The sequence below is a fragment of the Ammodytes marinus genome (assembly GCF_949987685.1).
Source record: "Ammodytes marinus genome assembly, chromosome: 1".
NCBI lineage: Eukaryota > Metazoa > Chordata > Actinopteri > Uranoscopiformes > Ammodytidae > Ammodytes > Ammodytes marinus.
The window spans coordinates 8,237,866-8,256,176 of NC_137230.1; the positions used below are offsets into that span (position 1 = coordinate 8,237,866).

Below are 18,311 nucleotides of genomic sequence, written 5' to 3' on the forward strand. Positions count from 1 at the left end.
ATGCGAACCAAACTAGGTTTGTGTGTCCAGGGTCATTGAGTTCCTTGCAAGATGAGTTTTAATTGCGCAGATATTCTTATCTGAGAACGGAATGTGGGAGTCTCTCTATTCCTTTCTGCAAGGACATTCACAGTACCTCTCTTGTAAGGTCAAACAAAGTTTACAGTAAAAGCATGAATGTTTTAGTTATCAACATGTTATAATATATAATGAAACAAAGTTTCGTTAACAACGGCTACCTCGACGGGATCCCTAAAGGCTAACGTTTATAAGGCGATTGCTAACGTTGAACATTTATGACATGCTTTCTTGTCATTTCCAACTTGTGCTACTTGGACACGGGCATCTCAGTGGTGACTTCACTGTCAGTTTTAACCTCCGACTTCCAATGTCAATGGAAGGCAGCATGGATGACTGGGAAGGTGTCAGAGGGAAGCAGCTGTGGGGGACAGAGGCAGGAGGGTGTGGGGTCTGTGCAGCCGGGAGAGGAGGCAGCTGACGGTTCAGTGCTGAATCGATTGAAAGAGCTGTTCAGTTCATTGGCTCTGTCCAGGCTTCACCTTGAAGCCTGTGGTCTTTTTCTATTCCTGACCACACATTCCCACGTGTTGTTTCACTGGAGTTTTCTCTGCAGTCCTTTCCCCTGTATGAGATCTTGCTCTTCTCCAGTCTCCATTCCAGCTCCCTATGCATTTTTCCACAGTTATTATATCCACCATCCCACAAGGCTCGCTTCGTTTCATTCAGAAGCTTGTTGTTACTATACATTTCCTATACTGTATTGATTCTAGAAAAATTAAAGAGTAAGTAATGTATCGAAATCCATTGACAATATAAGACTAAGAAATGTATCTGTTGGAAAAAAAAGGGATTACTTCTTGTTACGGCCACATTTAACACATCACTTCATTTTACCATTTACATCTGGTTTTAAATGGCTTACCCTTCTCCTAGCGGGCCACGTCCTAACAATTTTAGTATGTCTTAAAACTATGATGAAAACCTATTTTAATATCCTTTCTAGCGTACAGTGTTTTCTGCTTTAAGGCCTTTTGCTTTGTTTTTTTTTAAACCTCAGTTGCTATTATGAGATTAAGACCTTTTCTGTTTTTCATTTTGCCTGTGTGACCTTAACACCCAGTTTGAGCTATGTGCTGTCATTAGCTGTGTAATGTTCAATGCATTTTTAATTAACTTTTGGGCTTGCTCATGAGAACACACACAGACACACACACACAAGTGTGCACACAGCGTTTCACACTGATGAACACATCATTATTGGCCAAATGTAATCTGTTAATCTCATTGCAGCTAAGGGTGTCCATCAAATATTTAGTGAACAAACTTCCCCCTTCCTAAACTGGCAGTTATGAATGAGCCAGAGGGGAAATGACCTATAAGGTGTGTGTGTGTGTGTGTGTGTGTGTGTGTGTGTGTGTGTGTGTGTGTGTGTGTGTGTGTGTGTGTGTGTGTGTGTGTGTGTGTGTGTGTGTGTGTGTGTGTGTGTGTGTGTGTGTGTGTGTGTGTGTGTGTGTGTGTGTGTGTGTGTGTGTGTGTGTGTGTGTGTGTGTGTGTGTGTGTGTGTGTGTGAGAGAGAATGTAACTCATCATCTCTTGGGGGCGACTGCATTTTTTTTTCTTGCAAAATCCTGAGCTTATCTCGACAAAAAACTTTTTCATTTCTTTAATCCTTTTCTCTTTTGTTCCCCCTCTTTCTCGTCCGCCTCGGAAATGTCAGTTCAAGACGTTGGCCTCGTTAGCGGGGAAGTGAAGCCTTTGAGGGTCACGCTTTTTATTAATCTGCCAAATTCCGGCAGAGATGCCTTACAGGATGTAGCGTGTCTCCATTTTTATTTATTTTTTTCTGTTCCGTTTTGTCTGCTTAGCCCCTACTCGGCTGTCACTGTCAATCTTCATTTCTCTTGATCAACTGTACTTGTGCTATCTATGGCTTACTTGCCTTTCACTCTCATTCTCCGTCTCCTCCCTCTGTGTTTCATCAACAGCTTTTGGTGTCATTGTTATGACATTGCTGGAGGTGGACCCTCTACCAACCCCTTCATCTATTTTAGTCACTGTCTTTTTTTAGTGTGTTGTGATAGAACTTAGAAGCTTCGCTGTTCGCTTTGCTAAAGAGATTCCAAGTTTGTCAAGTTGTAAGTGTTTTTGTTAGTGTTTTTCCAATATGTAGAACAATACGATCCAACACTTTTTTAAATAAATGATACCATGGTGTGATAGGCAATAGCTGAATGGATGGTTAAAGTTTAGGCCATCCACTGTATCAAATAATGCTGGATTTTCAAGTGAAATGCATTCATCACTTTAACTATATTTCTTATATATATTTTTTTGCTGTATCTGTAACTTTCTTATTCTCAAGCACAGACCACAGAAAAATAGAGTTTCAACAAGGGGTGGTTTGGTGTATGTTCATACAGTCTGCAGGGCTGAATAGGATGCTCAGTGTGAGTCAGAGGAGATTGGAACTGACAAGAAATCCACTCCAAACCCAAACAAAAGCTGCACTCTCAGGAAAAAAAAAAACTCTTTCAATATTTTAATGGCACACGTCCAAAAATTGGTGCATTTCAGCCCGAAGCAAGCATTCTACCTTTCTTTACAGTTGTTAAGACTCACACATGCTTGCAGCTCCCCAGATGGGACGCCGTTGTCTTCTTTTCTTAGTGCTCACTACCGTATCTGTACAAGTCATGTACACGTCCAAAACAGGAGTTCAAATCTGAAGAACCATCTGTGTTCAAGTGTAACAGTGGCAGTAACTGTGTGTGTGTGTGTGTGTGTGTGTGTGTGTGTTTTTGCTTGTGTTTGTGCGTGCGTGTGCAACAGAAAAATAACATAACAGTATACAATAATGTTATTCCCCCACTGTGGCACTAATGGCTTCATCTAACTGTGCCACGGGGAGCTAGAGAGCACATGTGAGCCTTTCATTCTCTCACTATCATTAATGTATCAGTGTTCATCTCTCTGTGTGTGGCCATCGTATATATGAGACTGGCCTTCTCTCCAGGCTCATTAAAAAGCTCATCTCTTCTGGGCTTCACGGGGAAAAAGCTTGAATGGGTGACCGCAGGGAGGGCCGTTGAAAGAGAGAAGAGAGGGGGTCAAGCAAATCAAAGTGTAAGCAGAAATGTAACACTTTTCTAAGATGACATGAAGTGAGTTAAATTCTAAAGATATGATTGGGTGGGTGGTCTAAAGAGGAAGACGGAGAAGGAACTGGAGGGGAGAGGAGAGAGAGAAGAGAGAAAAAGAGAGAGGGCAGCAGCACAATCTACCCTATCCCTGTATGACCCCCATTATATTTTCGTATGCATTTTCCCCATGTCTGTCTGGTTCTCTGTCCATTTGAAAGTGATTATTTTCATGATGATAATGTTAACAATACATTAAAACACATGACGAGAAAGGGACAGACCCTATGGATGTATGTTTTTAATTAGTAAATGCATATTAGTATTAAGAACATACTGTATATGATCCCCTAGTCATACAAATTGTCCTTTCTATGCAGCTTTATGTAGCATAGAAGTTATCTCTGTAAGTAACGTCCACAGACAGCACACATTGGCCAAACTTGAGGTGTGTGTGTGTGTGTGTGTGTGTGTGTGTGTGTGTGTGTGTGTGTGTGTGTGTGTGTGTGTGTGTGTGTGTGTGTGTGTGTGTTCTTGGATGCATACAGGAATCTGTCCGTACGCCGCTAGTTAGCAGTTTTTCCCTTTTTCCAGCACCACACTGGTAATAGATGCACAGCGTATGCCAGACAAAACAGGCCCATCTGCCTTATCGCTGAGGTAATTGCATTTTTCAAAGTGACAGCGACCAATGCATAATTCATCATTAGGTAAAGCCCAACCAAGCTCCACAAGCAAGTGCTGTCAGTTAGCTTCACTGCAGGTAGGAACGGATGGAGGCTGCTATGTGACCAGCAGCTCTATAAGATAGGGAGGTTTCTTAAGACAGTGAGACAGGATTGCTTTTGGAAGTGATATTTAACATGGGAAAGGCTGTCATCATGCTGTGTATGTGAGAGAGAGTGTTTGTGTATGTATTGTATACGTGAAAGTAAGGGAGCATGTTAACAGGCCAGCCTGTTTCTCTCTGCTCTCCCCTCAGGCGCTCTTTCTCCACTCATCTTATTATGTTGTGTTACAGTCAACCTCTCCTGCTCTCCCTCTTACCTGTCTGTTCATTCTCTCCTCAAAACACGGAATACTATGAATACATTTTTCTTTCTTTACCTTTGTGTCTCTTCCTCTTTCACTGGCCTTCTTGTCTTGTTTTCCACCAGTCTACTCTGCTCTCTCGCTCGCTTTGCTTCTGCAGTCACACATTCTCCATCACTTTCTCTCTCAGTCTCGGGCTCCTGCCAAAATGGATGTACCCGTTAAGCCTCGTTTCCACTGCGGTTTGGTTCACCAGCTCGGCGCTCATTTATTTGCGTTGCCACTGTCAAAAGTTGAAAAGGGTACCAAAATAAGCGAACCGTGCTGCATCTATATTTGTCACCCCTTTGTTGGGGTTCCAAGCAGTCCCAAAGGGGCCAAAAAGAGTGGATATATTTTCCCAGGTCCGACATATACCCTGCCTACCAAGTACGGGTACTGTCGGCAGTGGAAACGCAATCAAGATCCAGGGTTATTGTGCCCTGCAAAACCGTGCCGTGCCAAACCGAACCGTGCTGTCCAGTGTAAACTAAGCATAAAACGGATGGACTGGAGTGCTGCTTGTTAGTGTGTTTGCAGTATCACGTTACAGCATACATCTGCATTAATGTGAAAGATATCCCTCCAGAACAAATTAATGAAGTAAAAATACGGGCATGGGGAAAATAAACTCTCCTAATCAAGCACCGTTTTGTGATATCCCTTGCATTAAGAAATATTCCAATCCATATGCAAATGATCGCGTCCCCCGGGTTTACACTTTCAGAGTTTAGGTATTAATTTGCACATTTTAATATTCAATTGCATGCAAATGACCTCCGACAGAAAAGAGTCCTTGATTGAAGGTAGAACTTGTTTCCATCGTTCTTATTCCAATATAAGTAATTATGCATAAGTAGTGCTCTCAATTATAAGGACCCACCCACAGTGACCTACATAATAATTAGCTCTTTAGTTTAGAATGAATACATAAGATAAGTGTTATCGTGTTGTACGTTGTTACAAGTGCTGTGTATTGAATGGGAAATCGGAGAAGAGCCAGAGAGACTGCACAAGGTTAGAGGGACAGATGCATACTTTAAATCAATGAGAACTTAGTTACACACACACACACACACACACACACACACACACACACACACACACACACACACACACACACACACACAGCTTCAATTCATGTACTTCAAACCCTACCTTTAGTTGCAGGTTGCTGAAATTCGTGGAAGAATACCTAATTCCAATCTAGACATATTGGCATAAGTATGAATAGAACTTCCAGATAATCTTATAATACCTACTCTCTATCAATGTATTTTGCAAATAAAGGTCTATTCATCTGTTTAGACATTATTGATGCTTCTCATCACTCCAGAACTTGCCAAATAATCATCATGTTTAAAATTTCCTCAGTATCAAAGTAATCCACTGATTGTGCTCTGCACTTTTGTTGGTGCATTTTAAACAGGAATTGCTATTTGCATACATTTAATTGTACTAATTTGTCAAAATGGCAACAAATACAGTCTCCTAACTGCTTAAATGATGCATACAAACCTAGTAACACTTGCCTCACATTGCACTATCCATTGTAGTTACACTAAATAAGGGTTATTAGACGTTATTAGATACCCGCCCACATTTTAAATAGACAATTAATGTAGAGGCACCTCTTTGGCTTCAGACCAGCGTAGGCGAGTTATATGCCCTCCATAAAGATACATTGGGCTGCAAATGAATCCATTCTTAAAGGCTTGGAGTTCTTGTTTTAAAATTCATATAATCGTTCTAATATGCCTGGCGAAAAAGAGTTCCGAAAATATGTTCGGTATATTTACGTCATAATGTAGCCTATGTACTTTTTATTTATTTTAAACATGTTTCTTTGTATGACTCACTGTCCTCCCCAAGGACAAGACTTATATTATAGTACACACACACACACACACATACGCACACACACGCACACACACACACTCCTCCCCCTCTATTACACCCTTAGCACACACACACAGGCAGATTACAAGCACATACGGACAATGACACACACAGTCCTCCGTCAGATCATAGGGTGTGTATGTTATTAGATTCAGGCATCTGGCTGCATCCCCCCCTGGGTGATTGTGCGTGTGCATATTATGATTTGCATTGTTATTGGTGCTGTGTTGTACTCTATGAATGCCAATGTGTCACAATGCATATCTGCACAGTATATGTATAGTCTCTCTCTCTTGCTCTCTCGCTCTCTTGCTCTCTTGTGTTGTCATCTTTTACCCATTTTCTGAATAATTTTCTCTCAATTTCTTAGGCTGGTCCCTTCAAGTTCTCATCCCTCGAATTAAGAGATGGACAGATAAACAAAGGCGTTATGGCCGAAAAGGGAGAAATAGGAGGGAGAAAGTGACTGACACAATAAGCTTGGGAGCGAGAGAGGAGACAGATGAATAGATAGATGAAAGAAGGTATCCATGGAGGAAAGGACAGGTGGATCAGAGGCATGGAATATTACTGTGTGTGTGTGTGTGTGTGTGTGTGTGTGTGTGTGTGTGTGTGTGTGTGTGTGTGTGTGTGTGTGTGTGTGTGTGTGTGTGTGTGTGTGTGTGTGTGTGTGTGTGTGTGTGTGTGTGTGTGTGTGTGTGTGTGTGTGTGTGTGTGTGTGTGTGTGTGTGTGTGTGTGTGTGTGTGTGTGTGTGTGTGTGTGTGTGTGTGTGTGCCATTTCCACATCTCTGTGAAGAATTGTTCAAAGTCACACTTTATTTGTGGGTTCCAGAGAGAGACAGATTTGGAATGCTTATTTAAAAAATGGTCAAAATAGAGCAAGAAAATATTCTGACCTTTAGTTCCTGGCATGGACTTAGCTCCAAATCACATCCTGATCCTGCATTTCTTATATTGCAACTGGGCACAGCGTTCAAACTCTGAACCTCCCCCTTTGTAATGCAGGTTTTCTGAAGTCGCCAAGCTATCCTGGATTTTAGCAGTCTTGATAACGTTTTGTACAGGAAGAGAGAGAGAGCTTTATTTAAAAAAGAGAGATACTGTTGAGCTGCTATAATTATAATTACATTACAGTATGATCTATATGGTCTGTGTTATTCAAGATATTTAGAATTTGTTAAGTGCTTTCTTAACCCATTGGCATTGAGTGTTTGGGTTGGCCTGTACCAGAAAAATCACTTTTATTGTGGCGCTTGTGGATATTTTTGAAGCAAGTCCACTTCTAGGAAGATGTTCAGTCACTCTTAAAGCTCTCCATTTGTAGATGATTTGCATCACGGTGGACCGATGGAGCTCAAACTTTATTCTAATTTATTTATAGCTGTCCCCAGACAAATGTGCAGCATCACAACTCTATTCCTGAGATTCCTCTGAGATTTTCTTTCCCTTTTTGGCATGTCTGGGGCCTCATTTATAAAGCTTTGCGTGGGATTCACGTGGAAGCTAGCGTACGGAAGAAATGTAGGATGTACGTGCGAACAAAAATATTCTGATTTATTAAACAGTGCGCACTCACGTCCTACGCCTGTTTCCCTTTATAAATCAAATCTAAATGTGGCGCAGCCTTTGCGGGCTTCACGTAACGCCCATATTTACCCATACATAGTCATTAACACGCCCAAATTAATATCATTTACTGAGTGCATGAAGGCGGTAGTGGCAATCGCCGACTGAAAGGGAAATGTAAAAATAGACTCCACACGGAGTGGATCACTGCGGTCACGCCGAAGTACCCGTTGGAGAAGTGGCGACCAGGGAAAATTTAGTTTGGTGGCAGTGTGAGGGTAAAGGCGTCAGAGTGCAGCCTGTGGCGATCTCTGCGAACGCTGTGGTCGAAATAAAAAGAAGCGATCCGACATAAAAGTGGACGCAAAAAAGTGCATATCCTCACACAGCAGTGTTTGTGCCACAAGCGGGGGACACTGAGACCCCCCATGAGATACAGATTCGGAGGATTCATCCCGGTGCAGTGACGGGCGGATAATAAACTTCGCAGTCCCTTTCAAAACACAGTTACGACGTGCTTAAACACAAAGAAAAACACATAGATAAAACGGACTAAAAACCACGAAAAATTAGCACAGTATGTGATGTACAGTAGGCTTATGATTAGTGTATGAAACTGTGCACTCCTGTCTGCCTGACTGAGGCATCGAGAACAGCGTCAGTGTAAAAGTAATAGGTTGTATTCCACCTCAATATTATCAGAATGAATCCAATAACATGCAGAGCTTATTCAAACGTTTAGTTTTTTAATTTGCACTCATATCTCCGTTTGTAGGCTATTTAAGAGCCTAATTCGTTTTGTTTTTTGTTGGTAGGCTATCACTCCATGGAAAAATCCGTGGAGGCATTTTTTTATTAGTTGTAAGAATGGCTTCATCCGTTTTGCAAAGGAACTCCCTATATGATAGACCTACATGGCTTATAATAGGGCTGTATCTGGATTCATTTTACACAAACTAATTTGTTCTCGCACTTCATACATGTGCCGACGGAGTCGCCGTTTCTCCTTTCTCCACTTTCTGTGCGTACGCATGGGTCAGAGTTTGCGTGGAGGACTGCACATCTTCCCGTCAAGTTTGCTTTTTATAAATCCCAATGTTTGCGTAGAAATTGGCGTACGCCACGTTTATAAATGAGGCCCCTGACCTGTATGGGTTCACCTTGGTGGACCTAAACTGACCTGGTTTTATCTCTGTTTTATCTAGTGCCGCCCAATTTCTTCCCTAAAGATCTCTCATTACATTGGTACATTTCATCACTCAATTTGGCCCGCCTGACTGTGTTTACCTGCTCGATTTAGGCAATGCAGATCAGGGTTCACAAACTTTTGCACATACAAAAGTTGGCAAATCATTTGTTTTATCTGTTTTTTAACAATTGATTTTCAGAAAAGAAAAATTTTGAATTGATAAACAAACATCTGCTATTTCATATAAACAATACTGGTATTGATCAAAATTAATGATTAATGGTTAAACTGAATACAATTCCAAAATGCTCAAGGGGTTCACATACTTTCAAGCAGCACTGTACTTACCTAAGGTCCATCACAGACACTTTGATCATGTTATGATAAAGTCAATTTAATGTATACTGTGTATATAACCCAATATCACATTTAACAATGTGCCTCAGGGCGGGAATAGTACATTATAGAGCTTGTTTACTTATTATCTTCTGCAGTGTATCTCCTTATTTCTAACTGTTCTCCCCCTTGTTGAGTTGGCTCTGACAGCCATAGTCAGTTGCTCCTCCTCCCCTGCTCTGCACTGTCATTCATCATCAGTGTCATTCAGTGTTCCCGTTCCACATGGCACAACATCTGTTTGAGAGCGATGCACTTGCCCTGTTGAAAAGCATTCAGACAAACTGTGTGATGAGAAGCTTGGAAACACATTCACCACTTTATGTCTGGTGTCACTTTACCTTCAAACACCTCAACACCGCGTGCGTGCGTGCGTGCGTGCGTGCGTGCGTGCGTGCGTGCGTGCGTGCGTGCGTGCGTGCGTGCGTGTGTGTGTGTGTGTGTGTGTGTGTGTGCGTGTGTGTGTGCGCGTCTGTACATTCAAGTCAACCAAAGCTAACACTAGCTGTCTATTTTTTAATTTTCAATGTTTCCATGTCTGTGATAGTGTTTATGTTTTTAACACATTTAGAGCGCTTTCTTGACTTGTAAATATGAATGTTGCTCAATGTAGGTGTTCCAGTCAAAAATAATAAAATAAAATTGAAATGCACTGATGCTTTCAATATTTTATGTAACAACCTGAACTGCAACAAACACAGATTTTCATTATTGACTTGTATGTATGTAAATATATATATATATATATATAAAAAAAAAAAGGCTACATTAAATGTCTTGATTTTGTCACTCCTAACAGTAAAACCCCTAAAGTGTAATGTCTCAAGACTAGGAAACCCCGCACATATCTTATTGGACCTGCTTTTTCACATATGTTTCTGCTCAACAATCATTATTAATATAACAAGGTCAGTTTAACAATTTGGTCTAGTTTTAGGTCATGTTGCCCTCAACCCTGAGTGTCCATCGCATTTAAAAGAAATATACTAACCACACTGCCTCATGACGAAGGATTATATTTAGGTCTAGAAAGCACTTCACAGTGGCCTTGTGGTGTTCATGCTCCTCCTGTCCAAATCTGTCAATATGAACTAGTTTCCGAGTTTAAAGGGAATGGGAACATTCTGTGCTTTTCTCCAACTGCCTTGCAATGATTACATGTGCCAATTTGTTCGTTGCTTCACAGTGTTGAAGACCTAAAGACACAGATGTATGTGTATGTAAAAAGTAATTCAGTAATCACATAATGAGAGGGCTGTTTTGCCATGTTAAGTGTGTGTGGGTGTGTGTGTTTTTGTGTGTTATCTGAAACAGAACCTGCTATTCTGAAGTGTTTTGTGTTTGTACTTATGAATAACACAAACACTTGAGCTGTTGATTTGAGAGGCTCGGTCCCCGTTTGAACATGTGATGGAGCGCGCGTGGCATTGTGATTATAATAATTAATAGTGATGAAAATCTGCGGAGAGAATGGTACTTCAAGGGTGACTGACAAAATGAAAAGGCATCAAAGAGACGAGTGCTAGTAGTGCTGCATTGGGTTTTGTGTTTGCTCGTGTTCCTGTGATCCAACTCAACATAGTTTGTCTTTGTTGCCAGAAACTGCGCTGTGCTGATAGTCGAACTCCAGGAAAAAAAAAAGAAAACCATGGAGTGAAAATATTTAAATAGCACACTTTTAGAAATCAAAGAATCACGTTCCCACTGGTTCAATCCAACATTGTTCCTCCTCGATCTAATTCTCTCTCTCTCTCTCTCTCTCTCTCTCTCTCTCTCTCTCTGTCTCTGTCTCTCTCTCTGTCTCTCTCTGTGTGTGTGTGTGTGTGTGTGTGTGTGTGTGTGGCAGATGGTGATGGCTACCAGGACCACCTCCTCCCTGTGTGTCTGGATGACGCCTGTAAACGCAGTGCCATCTACCTGAACAAGTTGGGCTCAAAGGAGGTACAGAAAACACACACACCCACGACATGACCATACTGCTAAAACAATTGTATTATTACTCATTGAAGTGACTTAGATACTTTTACACTGGGAAATAGCACATACAATACAGACATGGAGATTTTAAGATAAAAAAAAACAGTGTTGCAAGGAGCAATTTTTTGAAAGAGCTGAGGAAGGGTTGCTCCAGAGAGAGAGGGGTTTAGAACAATGAACCAAGTGTTGAGTGTATACAGTATTGTATATATCCCAATGCCTGCGACTTTGGTTTGAAGCTTAAAGTAATCACCTATCATAATGAAATATGACTTTAATACTCCATTAATTTAGAAAAAAATTACAGGAGATTGACTGATTATGAAGGTAAAACATTGCAGTGCTGCTCATTTCCGAGCAGCAAACCTTCACAAAGATAGGTCACTCTTCTGTGTCTTCTAAACCGTTCCAGAAGCGACCCATATCAGAGTTGATGCATGGTCAAAGTAAAGGTAGAAAATCATTGTTGGCCACAAAACTAAAAGAAAATAATGTAGGAGAGGGGACATAAACTGTGATGCTACTGCCACTGCAACTTAGAGAGAATGGTATAAGTGCTCTCATGAACTAAAGAACTCACTCATTAGAATATTTAGTGTGTCTGCTGAAATATGTCTCAATCTCGCCGGCTTCCTTCTCCTTTATGCTCTTTATGACTTATTAGATCTGCTCACCAGAGGCTCTATTTCCAATGTCAGGGCTCCTGTTTGTATCTGCACAATGTCGGGTCTATTTCAGGAAGACATTAAGCATTGAGCATGTGGCTCACTGCAGGGAGGGGTGCTCTCATGCTTAGAAAGGCACCGGGCATAGTCAGCGGGTGTCATTTGGTTTGCACAACCATGCCAGATAGAAGTAACACATATGTTGCATCCAAATAATGTACAAACGCATAATCGAATTATGCAGTGCTGCTTGAAAGTTTGTGAACCCCTTGAGCCTTTTGGAATTTTATTATAACCATTATTAATTCATTTTTATCAATACCAGTATTTTTTATATGAAATAACAGATATTTGTTGATCAATTCAAAATTTTTCTTTTCCAGAAATCAATTGTTAAAACAGATAAAACAAATTATTTGACAAGTGTTGTATGTGCAAAAGTTTGTGAACCCTGAGCTGCATTGCTTAAATCGAGCAGGTAAACACAATCAGATGGGCCAAATTGAGTGATGAAATGGACCAATGTAGTGAGAGATCTTTAGGGAAGAAATTGGGCGGAACTAGATAAAACAGAGATCAAACCAGGTCAGTTTAGGCTCACCAAAGTGAACCCATACAGGTCAGACATGCTAAAAGGGAAAACAAATCTCAGAGGATCTCAGGAATAGAGTTGTGATGCTGCACATTTGTCTGGGGACAGCTATAAATTAATTTAAAAAAAGTTTGAGCTCCATCGGTCCACCGTGAGGCAAATCATCTACAAATGGAGAGCTTTAAGAGTGACCGAACATCTGCCTAGAAGTAGACTTCCTTAAAAAATATCCACAAGCACCACAAGAAAAGTTATTTTTCTGTTAAAAGCCAACCCAAACTTTTGCAAATACAACATTTGTCAAATAATTAGTTTTATCTGTTTTAACAATTGATTTCTGGAAAAGAAAAATGTTGAATTGAATAACAAACATCTGTTATTTCATATAAAAAATACTGGTATTGATAAAAATGAATTAATAATGGTTAAAATAAATAAAATTCCAAACGGCTCAATGGGTTCACAAACTTTCAAACAGTACTGTATGTCCATTGACATGTACACTCACAGTTGCTCTAACACTCATATGAACACACACCCACCCACCACCACCACCACCACCTACGTACCATCTTGTATGATTATTGTCAGTTGCATTCTACCATTTGGCAGGGAGCTCCACTCATTTCTGTTCCTTCCTCTTGCCACCAGAGAACTGACTCCCACTTTTCCTTTTTTTTCCTCAGTCCAAAATAGAACTATTACAGGCTTATCTGCATGTCCACCCCCATACACATGGGCACACACACACACACACACACACACACACACACACACACACACACACACACACACACACACACACACACACACACGCACACACACATTCACGCTCCCTGTGGACATGCTTTCTTTTGTTTTCCTGTCAGCGACGAGAAAAGATGATGGAGTGAGAGAGAGAAGGGAGGGAGAGTGTTAAAGGGAGGGGAGGTAAAGAGAGGAGGACTTATCGGCATTGATGGATGAAGTGAACACATGTTGTGTTCAGTGTCGCCTTGTGTTTGAGAGACAGACATCACTGTCAACCAGAGAGAGAGCGAGAGAGAGACAGGCGCAGAGGGATGGGTGGGCGGAGTGAGTGAGTGAGTGAGGAGGAAACAAGACTCCACAAGCTTCTATGCTTTCATGGAATGTTGATATCAATATGCAATCATAATGAAAACCTTTTGTTACAGGAGCCAACATACACACGCAATGTTTATGTTAATCTACATCACAGTATTGATCTCATTAGTTCAGTTAGGGGTGAACACTCTCTGAAACGTAACTACGCTTTATCTTACACTGTGTGTGTGTGTGTGTGTGTGTGTGTGTCTGTGTCTGTGGTTGTGTGGTTGTGTGTCTGTAGGTGTGTGTGCGCGCACGTGTGCAAAGGTGTTCTTCATTACCCTGGGGTCACACCAAAAGCATCATGAGTGTCAGTGGCCGCTGGCAGTCTTTTTTTTTTCAATATGCACTCGCGTCCAAGAGAGTCTGGCACGTCAGCTGCTGTGAGCAGTGCAATGGGAGCGACCTGAGCGCACACAGGCAGAGATTGGAAGTTGAGAAGAGACATCCCTGAAGCAGCAGCCAAATGCAGAAGGAAAGAAAGACCTCAAAAGAGTCATCTAAAAAAAAAACAGTGTGATTTGAAAGTAAAACGTCAGCAAGACAAAGAGTAGGCCATGGCAAACAAAAAAATGACTAAATAAGATGCAGTGGAACTATGAAGAAGTGTTTATTTTTATTAGGGATGCACCGAAATGAAAATTCTTGGCCAAAATATAAACTTTATTTAAACGATTTCCATGCGGTGGTGTGATTGTAACTTTTTCGGCTGTAGACTGAAACGGGGGGGAGGCAGCTCACTGGACATATTCTATGGTCACGCAGTTAGTTTGCCAACATGGCTCTGTGTATTCAGGCTCGAGACATACAAACGGATCGAGAAGACTTTCCCCTCAACAGCGCTAACAAGCATGATATCTCCGGTTATCATTTTAGCTGTCAAACCAGAGTTTTATTTTTGTTGCGCTGCGGCTCACACTGGCGAGGTGCCACAGTGAATGACACCATTACCAACCGTCACTGAGTTTCATCGGGTAAATCGCTGCTTCGCTCGCTCAAGGCTTTTGCTGCTTAAAGCATTGCACCGCGCTTTTTTTCATCCAGTTTGAAAAAATGCTCCCACATTGGTCTCTGACATTTTCATACACGCACCTTACAGTATTGCTCCTGCTGCACGCTCACGAACAGACGAGAACTCGCATACACGGTTACGTCTCTCTTTACGTCCATTTACTGGTTTACAAGCGCGCAGCTCTTTAAGAAGTATATTTCCTTATTGTCATTTAGTTTGCCAATGTTTGGTAATTTTGTTCTGCCTTTTAACTGTTTCGGGCCTAAACCGAAAATGACTAATTTTGCCATTTTCGGCCGAACATTTTCAGTGGCAGAATATTCGGTGCATCCCTAATTTTTATTCATCCCTGGTTTTGCATATTTCTACTACAAACTTGATAGACTTCTCACAAACAGAGAGTGATGTCTGCAGCACTGCTTGGATGTGCCTCCCCCTGCCAGTAACTGCTAGAGGGGCTGGCGAAACCAAATCAGCGACCTGACTGTCCACAGGAGTATTTGGTGTGAACGCAGGGTTACAGTAGAGCAGCTAGGCAGCAGATGTCTCCCCTAGAGGTATCTGCCCTCTGACAACAGCAAAAAGAAAGTGGAAGAAGAGATAGAGGAAAGAAAACAGTAGGAGACAGAGAGAACAGAAGGGGGAAGGAGGGATGAGGACGAGAGAAAATGGAAAGAAAAGAGAGCTGGATGTAGGGAGGGGGATGAGATTGGAAAAAAGTCATGAAAGGGAGGGTGAAAAAAAGCTATTTCTGTTGTCCCTTTCTTTGCTACTTGGAGAGCAACGTGGCATCAGAGGCCGGTCGAAGCAGGGAAGAGGAAAGGCGAGTGAATGAGACCAGTGATATGTATGCAGACGACATGATGAAATGCATTGGGCTATGAGTGGAGGTCCCGCTGAGTAGAAACTAGTGTGTGTCCATAGTTCATCCCCAACACAGAAATGAATTCCTTCCTTCCTGCAGTCTCAGCTCTGCCTCTCCCCTCTCTACAGCAGCTGCCTCTACACTTCACCATATTGGAGGAAACCACAGGGAGCTTCCAATCATCTCTCTGCTTCATGCTCTGCATTCTCTCTCTACTCACACTGATTGCATTTATGCTTCTACTTCAGACCACCCATTTTTTTTTGCTACAACTTATTTCAACGCAATTGGAAACGTCTATCTGTGTGTCTTTGGGGAGAAAAGCAAGCAAGCAAACGTTTGATTGCGTTCTGATTCTGATCAAAAAAACGTTTTACAAAGATATGGACCACACCCATGCCCGTGACATTATTTAAGACCATGGCTCATTTCCAGTAGTGTACAGCAGAATTGGTATTTACAGCTAAGTAATACTGCTAAATGACAACTCAATAGTTTTAAGCCTTGATGAAATGGCTTTACAAATTGACTTTTCTAGGCAAAAACAATAAGTCACACTAACCACCCTTTAATAAATGTCAATAGATTTACGAAGACAAACCAGTATTAAAATACAAACACAGTCAAAATAAGCAGGTTTCTGCATTGCATTGTAGGAAGCTTATGTTATGTAAAATCAGTGTGGAACGAAGCTATAGACAATTCATCAAGTGCACCTTATCGGCTGTCGTTTTCTCGCCAACATACTGCCAGCAAAGTTGCAGGACATATTTCATTGAGGTGCTTGAGATACGTTTATGATAAATGTATATGTTATGTGGGGAGATTAAAGCTGAAGAGGTGATGTTCTTTTGCATATCACTTCTGTAGAAAGTGCACTCCAGTGTTACACCTCAGTTAATCAACCAGTTCATGGTTTCATTATTGAACCTAATACAGTGATTGGTAGCCTGCAATAATGGATCTGGCTTACATCCATTTGTTTTCTACAGTAGATATACAGTGAGTGGTCGAATGAATATGCATAAACATTTTCAAAATGTCTGCGATGTTCATACCAGTCTCTATGCCTAAATTTGTATCTCAACAAAAACATACCATACATATTTTTTTTTTTCAAACCCTGATTGGTATCAATTATATTGTGATACTGTGAATGAAAGCAGGAGTGTGTTTTCTAGTGGAAGAAGTGTATTGGGATATAGGCACTGGCTGCAGGCTGACGCAGCATTCTCTCACACTGTTCGAGCAGCAACTGCCTGGCCTCAGGACACATCCGCTGGCACTGTGGCAGAGAGAAACAGCCATGATTGATTTGCTTAAGGGAAATGTTGCAACTTTTCCTTTTTGTGCTAGCTAATGTGGACTTTGTTTTATGATGTCTGAAGAACAAAAAAAAAATCCCACAAAGACTATCTACTTTCAGTGCAAGGACTCACCCATTGCATTTTAACAACAGCACGTTTTCATAGACTTTACACTGCTAGCTGTGTTATTCAATTAACAAATATATTTCTGTATCTTTTTTAAATGGCAAAACACGTCCTTCTCTCCAAGGCAAGTATAACATGTATGGTTGAGGGTTAACGATTTCTGAAGGTGGAGCTGGCGATTCTGGAGAACGCTTCTTCTCAAAATAACTTTTTGTCAAAATCAGTTGATATCTCCTCACTTCATCCCTCTCTTTAAACTGGCATGTTGCTAGATACGGCGGGCCAAGGCTGTGTATTAACACCATAATTCTCTTCAGCGCACGCACACACACAGCAAATACAGGTAGTGGATCGTGAGGAGATATTCACTGATTTTGACAAGAAACGCTCTCCAAATTCGCTGACCCCACCTTTAATTGTGTTTTTTTCATATCCACATTAATGTGTGGATTTGCTGTCTTTTCAAAAACTCCCATTAACACTAGTCCTATGCAAAAACACACATACCGCCCCCATGAAGAATGCACGGAGCCAGCTACCTACTGTTGCTGCCCAGACAGTGTAAGGACAGCCAGTGTGAGCCAGACAGCCTCCTCCCAGTCTAGCCAGTCAGCTGGTTAGCCAGTGGTCAGAGAGGTGACACTGGCAGCAGGTACCAGTGTCCCCACCCTGTGCTCAACTGACACTAAGACATATGGTCTCACTCCATTTCTGGCTCTCACTCTCACCAGCTTTTTCCAGGGACAAACCATGACCTCATGTATTCATGCTAATTCAAAAAAGAACTATCTGTATCTGAGTATTTTGGATAAGGACATGTTAAAGCAAGGTGTATTGGTATGTATGTACAGAGTTACTAAGGTTGTCATCAGCACAGATAATAGTGTGTCGTGATGGATAACTAAAATAGCATCAGGTCATGAGGAAATAGCAAGATCACCACGTAGAATACTCATCATGGGGAGTTGTGACCTCATCAATCTACAACAACAACACTTCTATTGACCCTAACACTTACCGTGTTTGCAGACGACAGACTTCCACCTCACAAACTACTTTATATACAGAGCAAGAGAGGAGTAGATTAAAAGTAGAGCACATTTCCATAAAGGTGCAGGTTGTTTACAAATGAGTTGTAATTACTGCCTTCTGTATGCAAGACATGCTTGAGTTAGTGATCCATATAACCAAATGAAAACGATAATCACACCCTTTATAGTACTTTTTAAATTGCACGCTCATGAGGGAGTAGGGTTTGTTCAAGTGAACCCTAACAACAGGCTTAATTGAATCAGTTGCTAAACACTTAAACATTTAGTAAGAACAAAGGGACGATGTACTGTCATGTCTACAAGGTTGATGTGAGGAGCACAAGAAGAA

The 18,311-nt window shown here is 41.3% G+C and overlaps 1 protein-coding gene across 1 annotated transcript in view; it reads left to right on the forward strand.

The window, feature by feature from the left end:
• The window catches only part of itfg1 (integrin alpha FG-GAP repeat containing 1), a 140,467-nt gene that overhangs the window by 36,256 nt on the left and 85,900 nt on the right, over positions 1-18,311 (forward strand). The window contains exon 9 of the mRNA XM_080033189.1: positions 11,127-11,221. Within this exon, the coding sequence (XP_079889315.1) occupies positions 11,127-11,221 (95 nt within the window). The remainder of the gene's footprint in view (positions 1-11,126; positions 11,222-18,311) is intronic.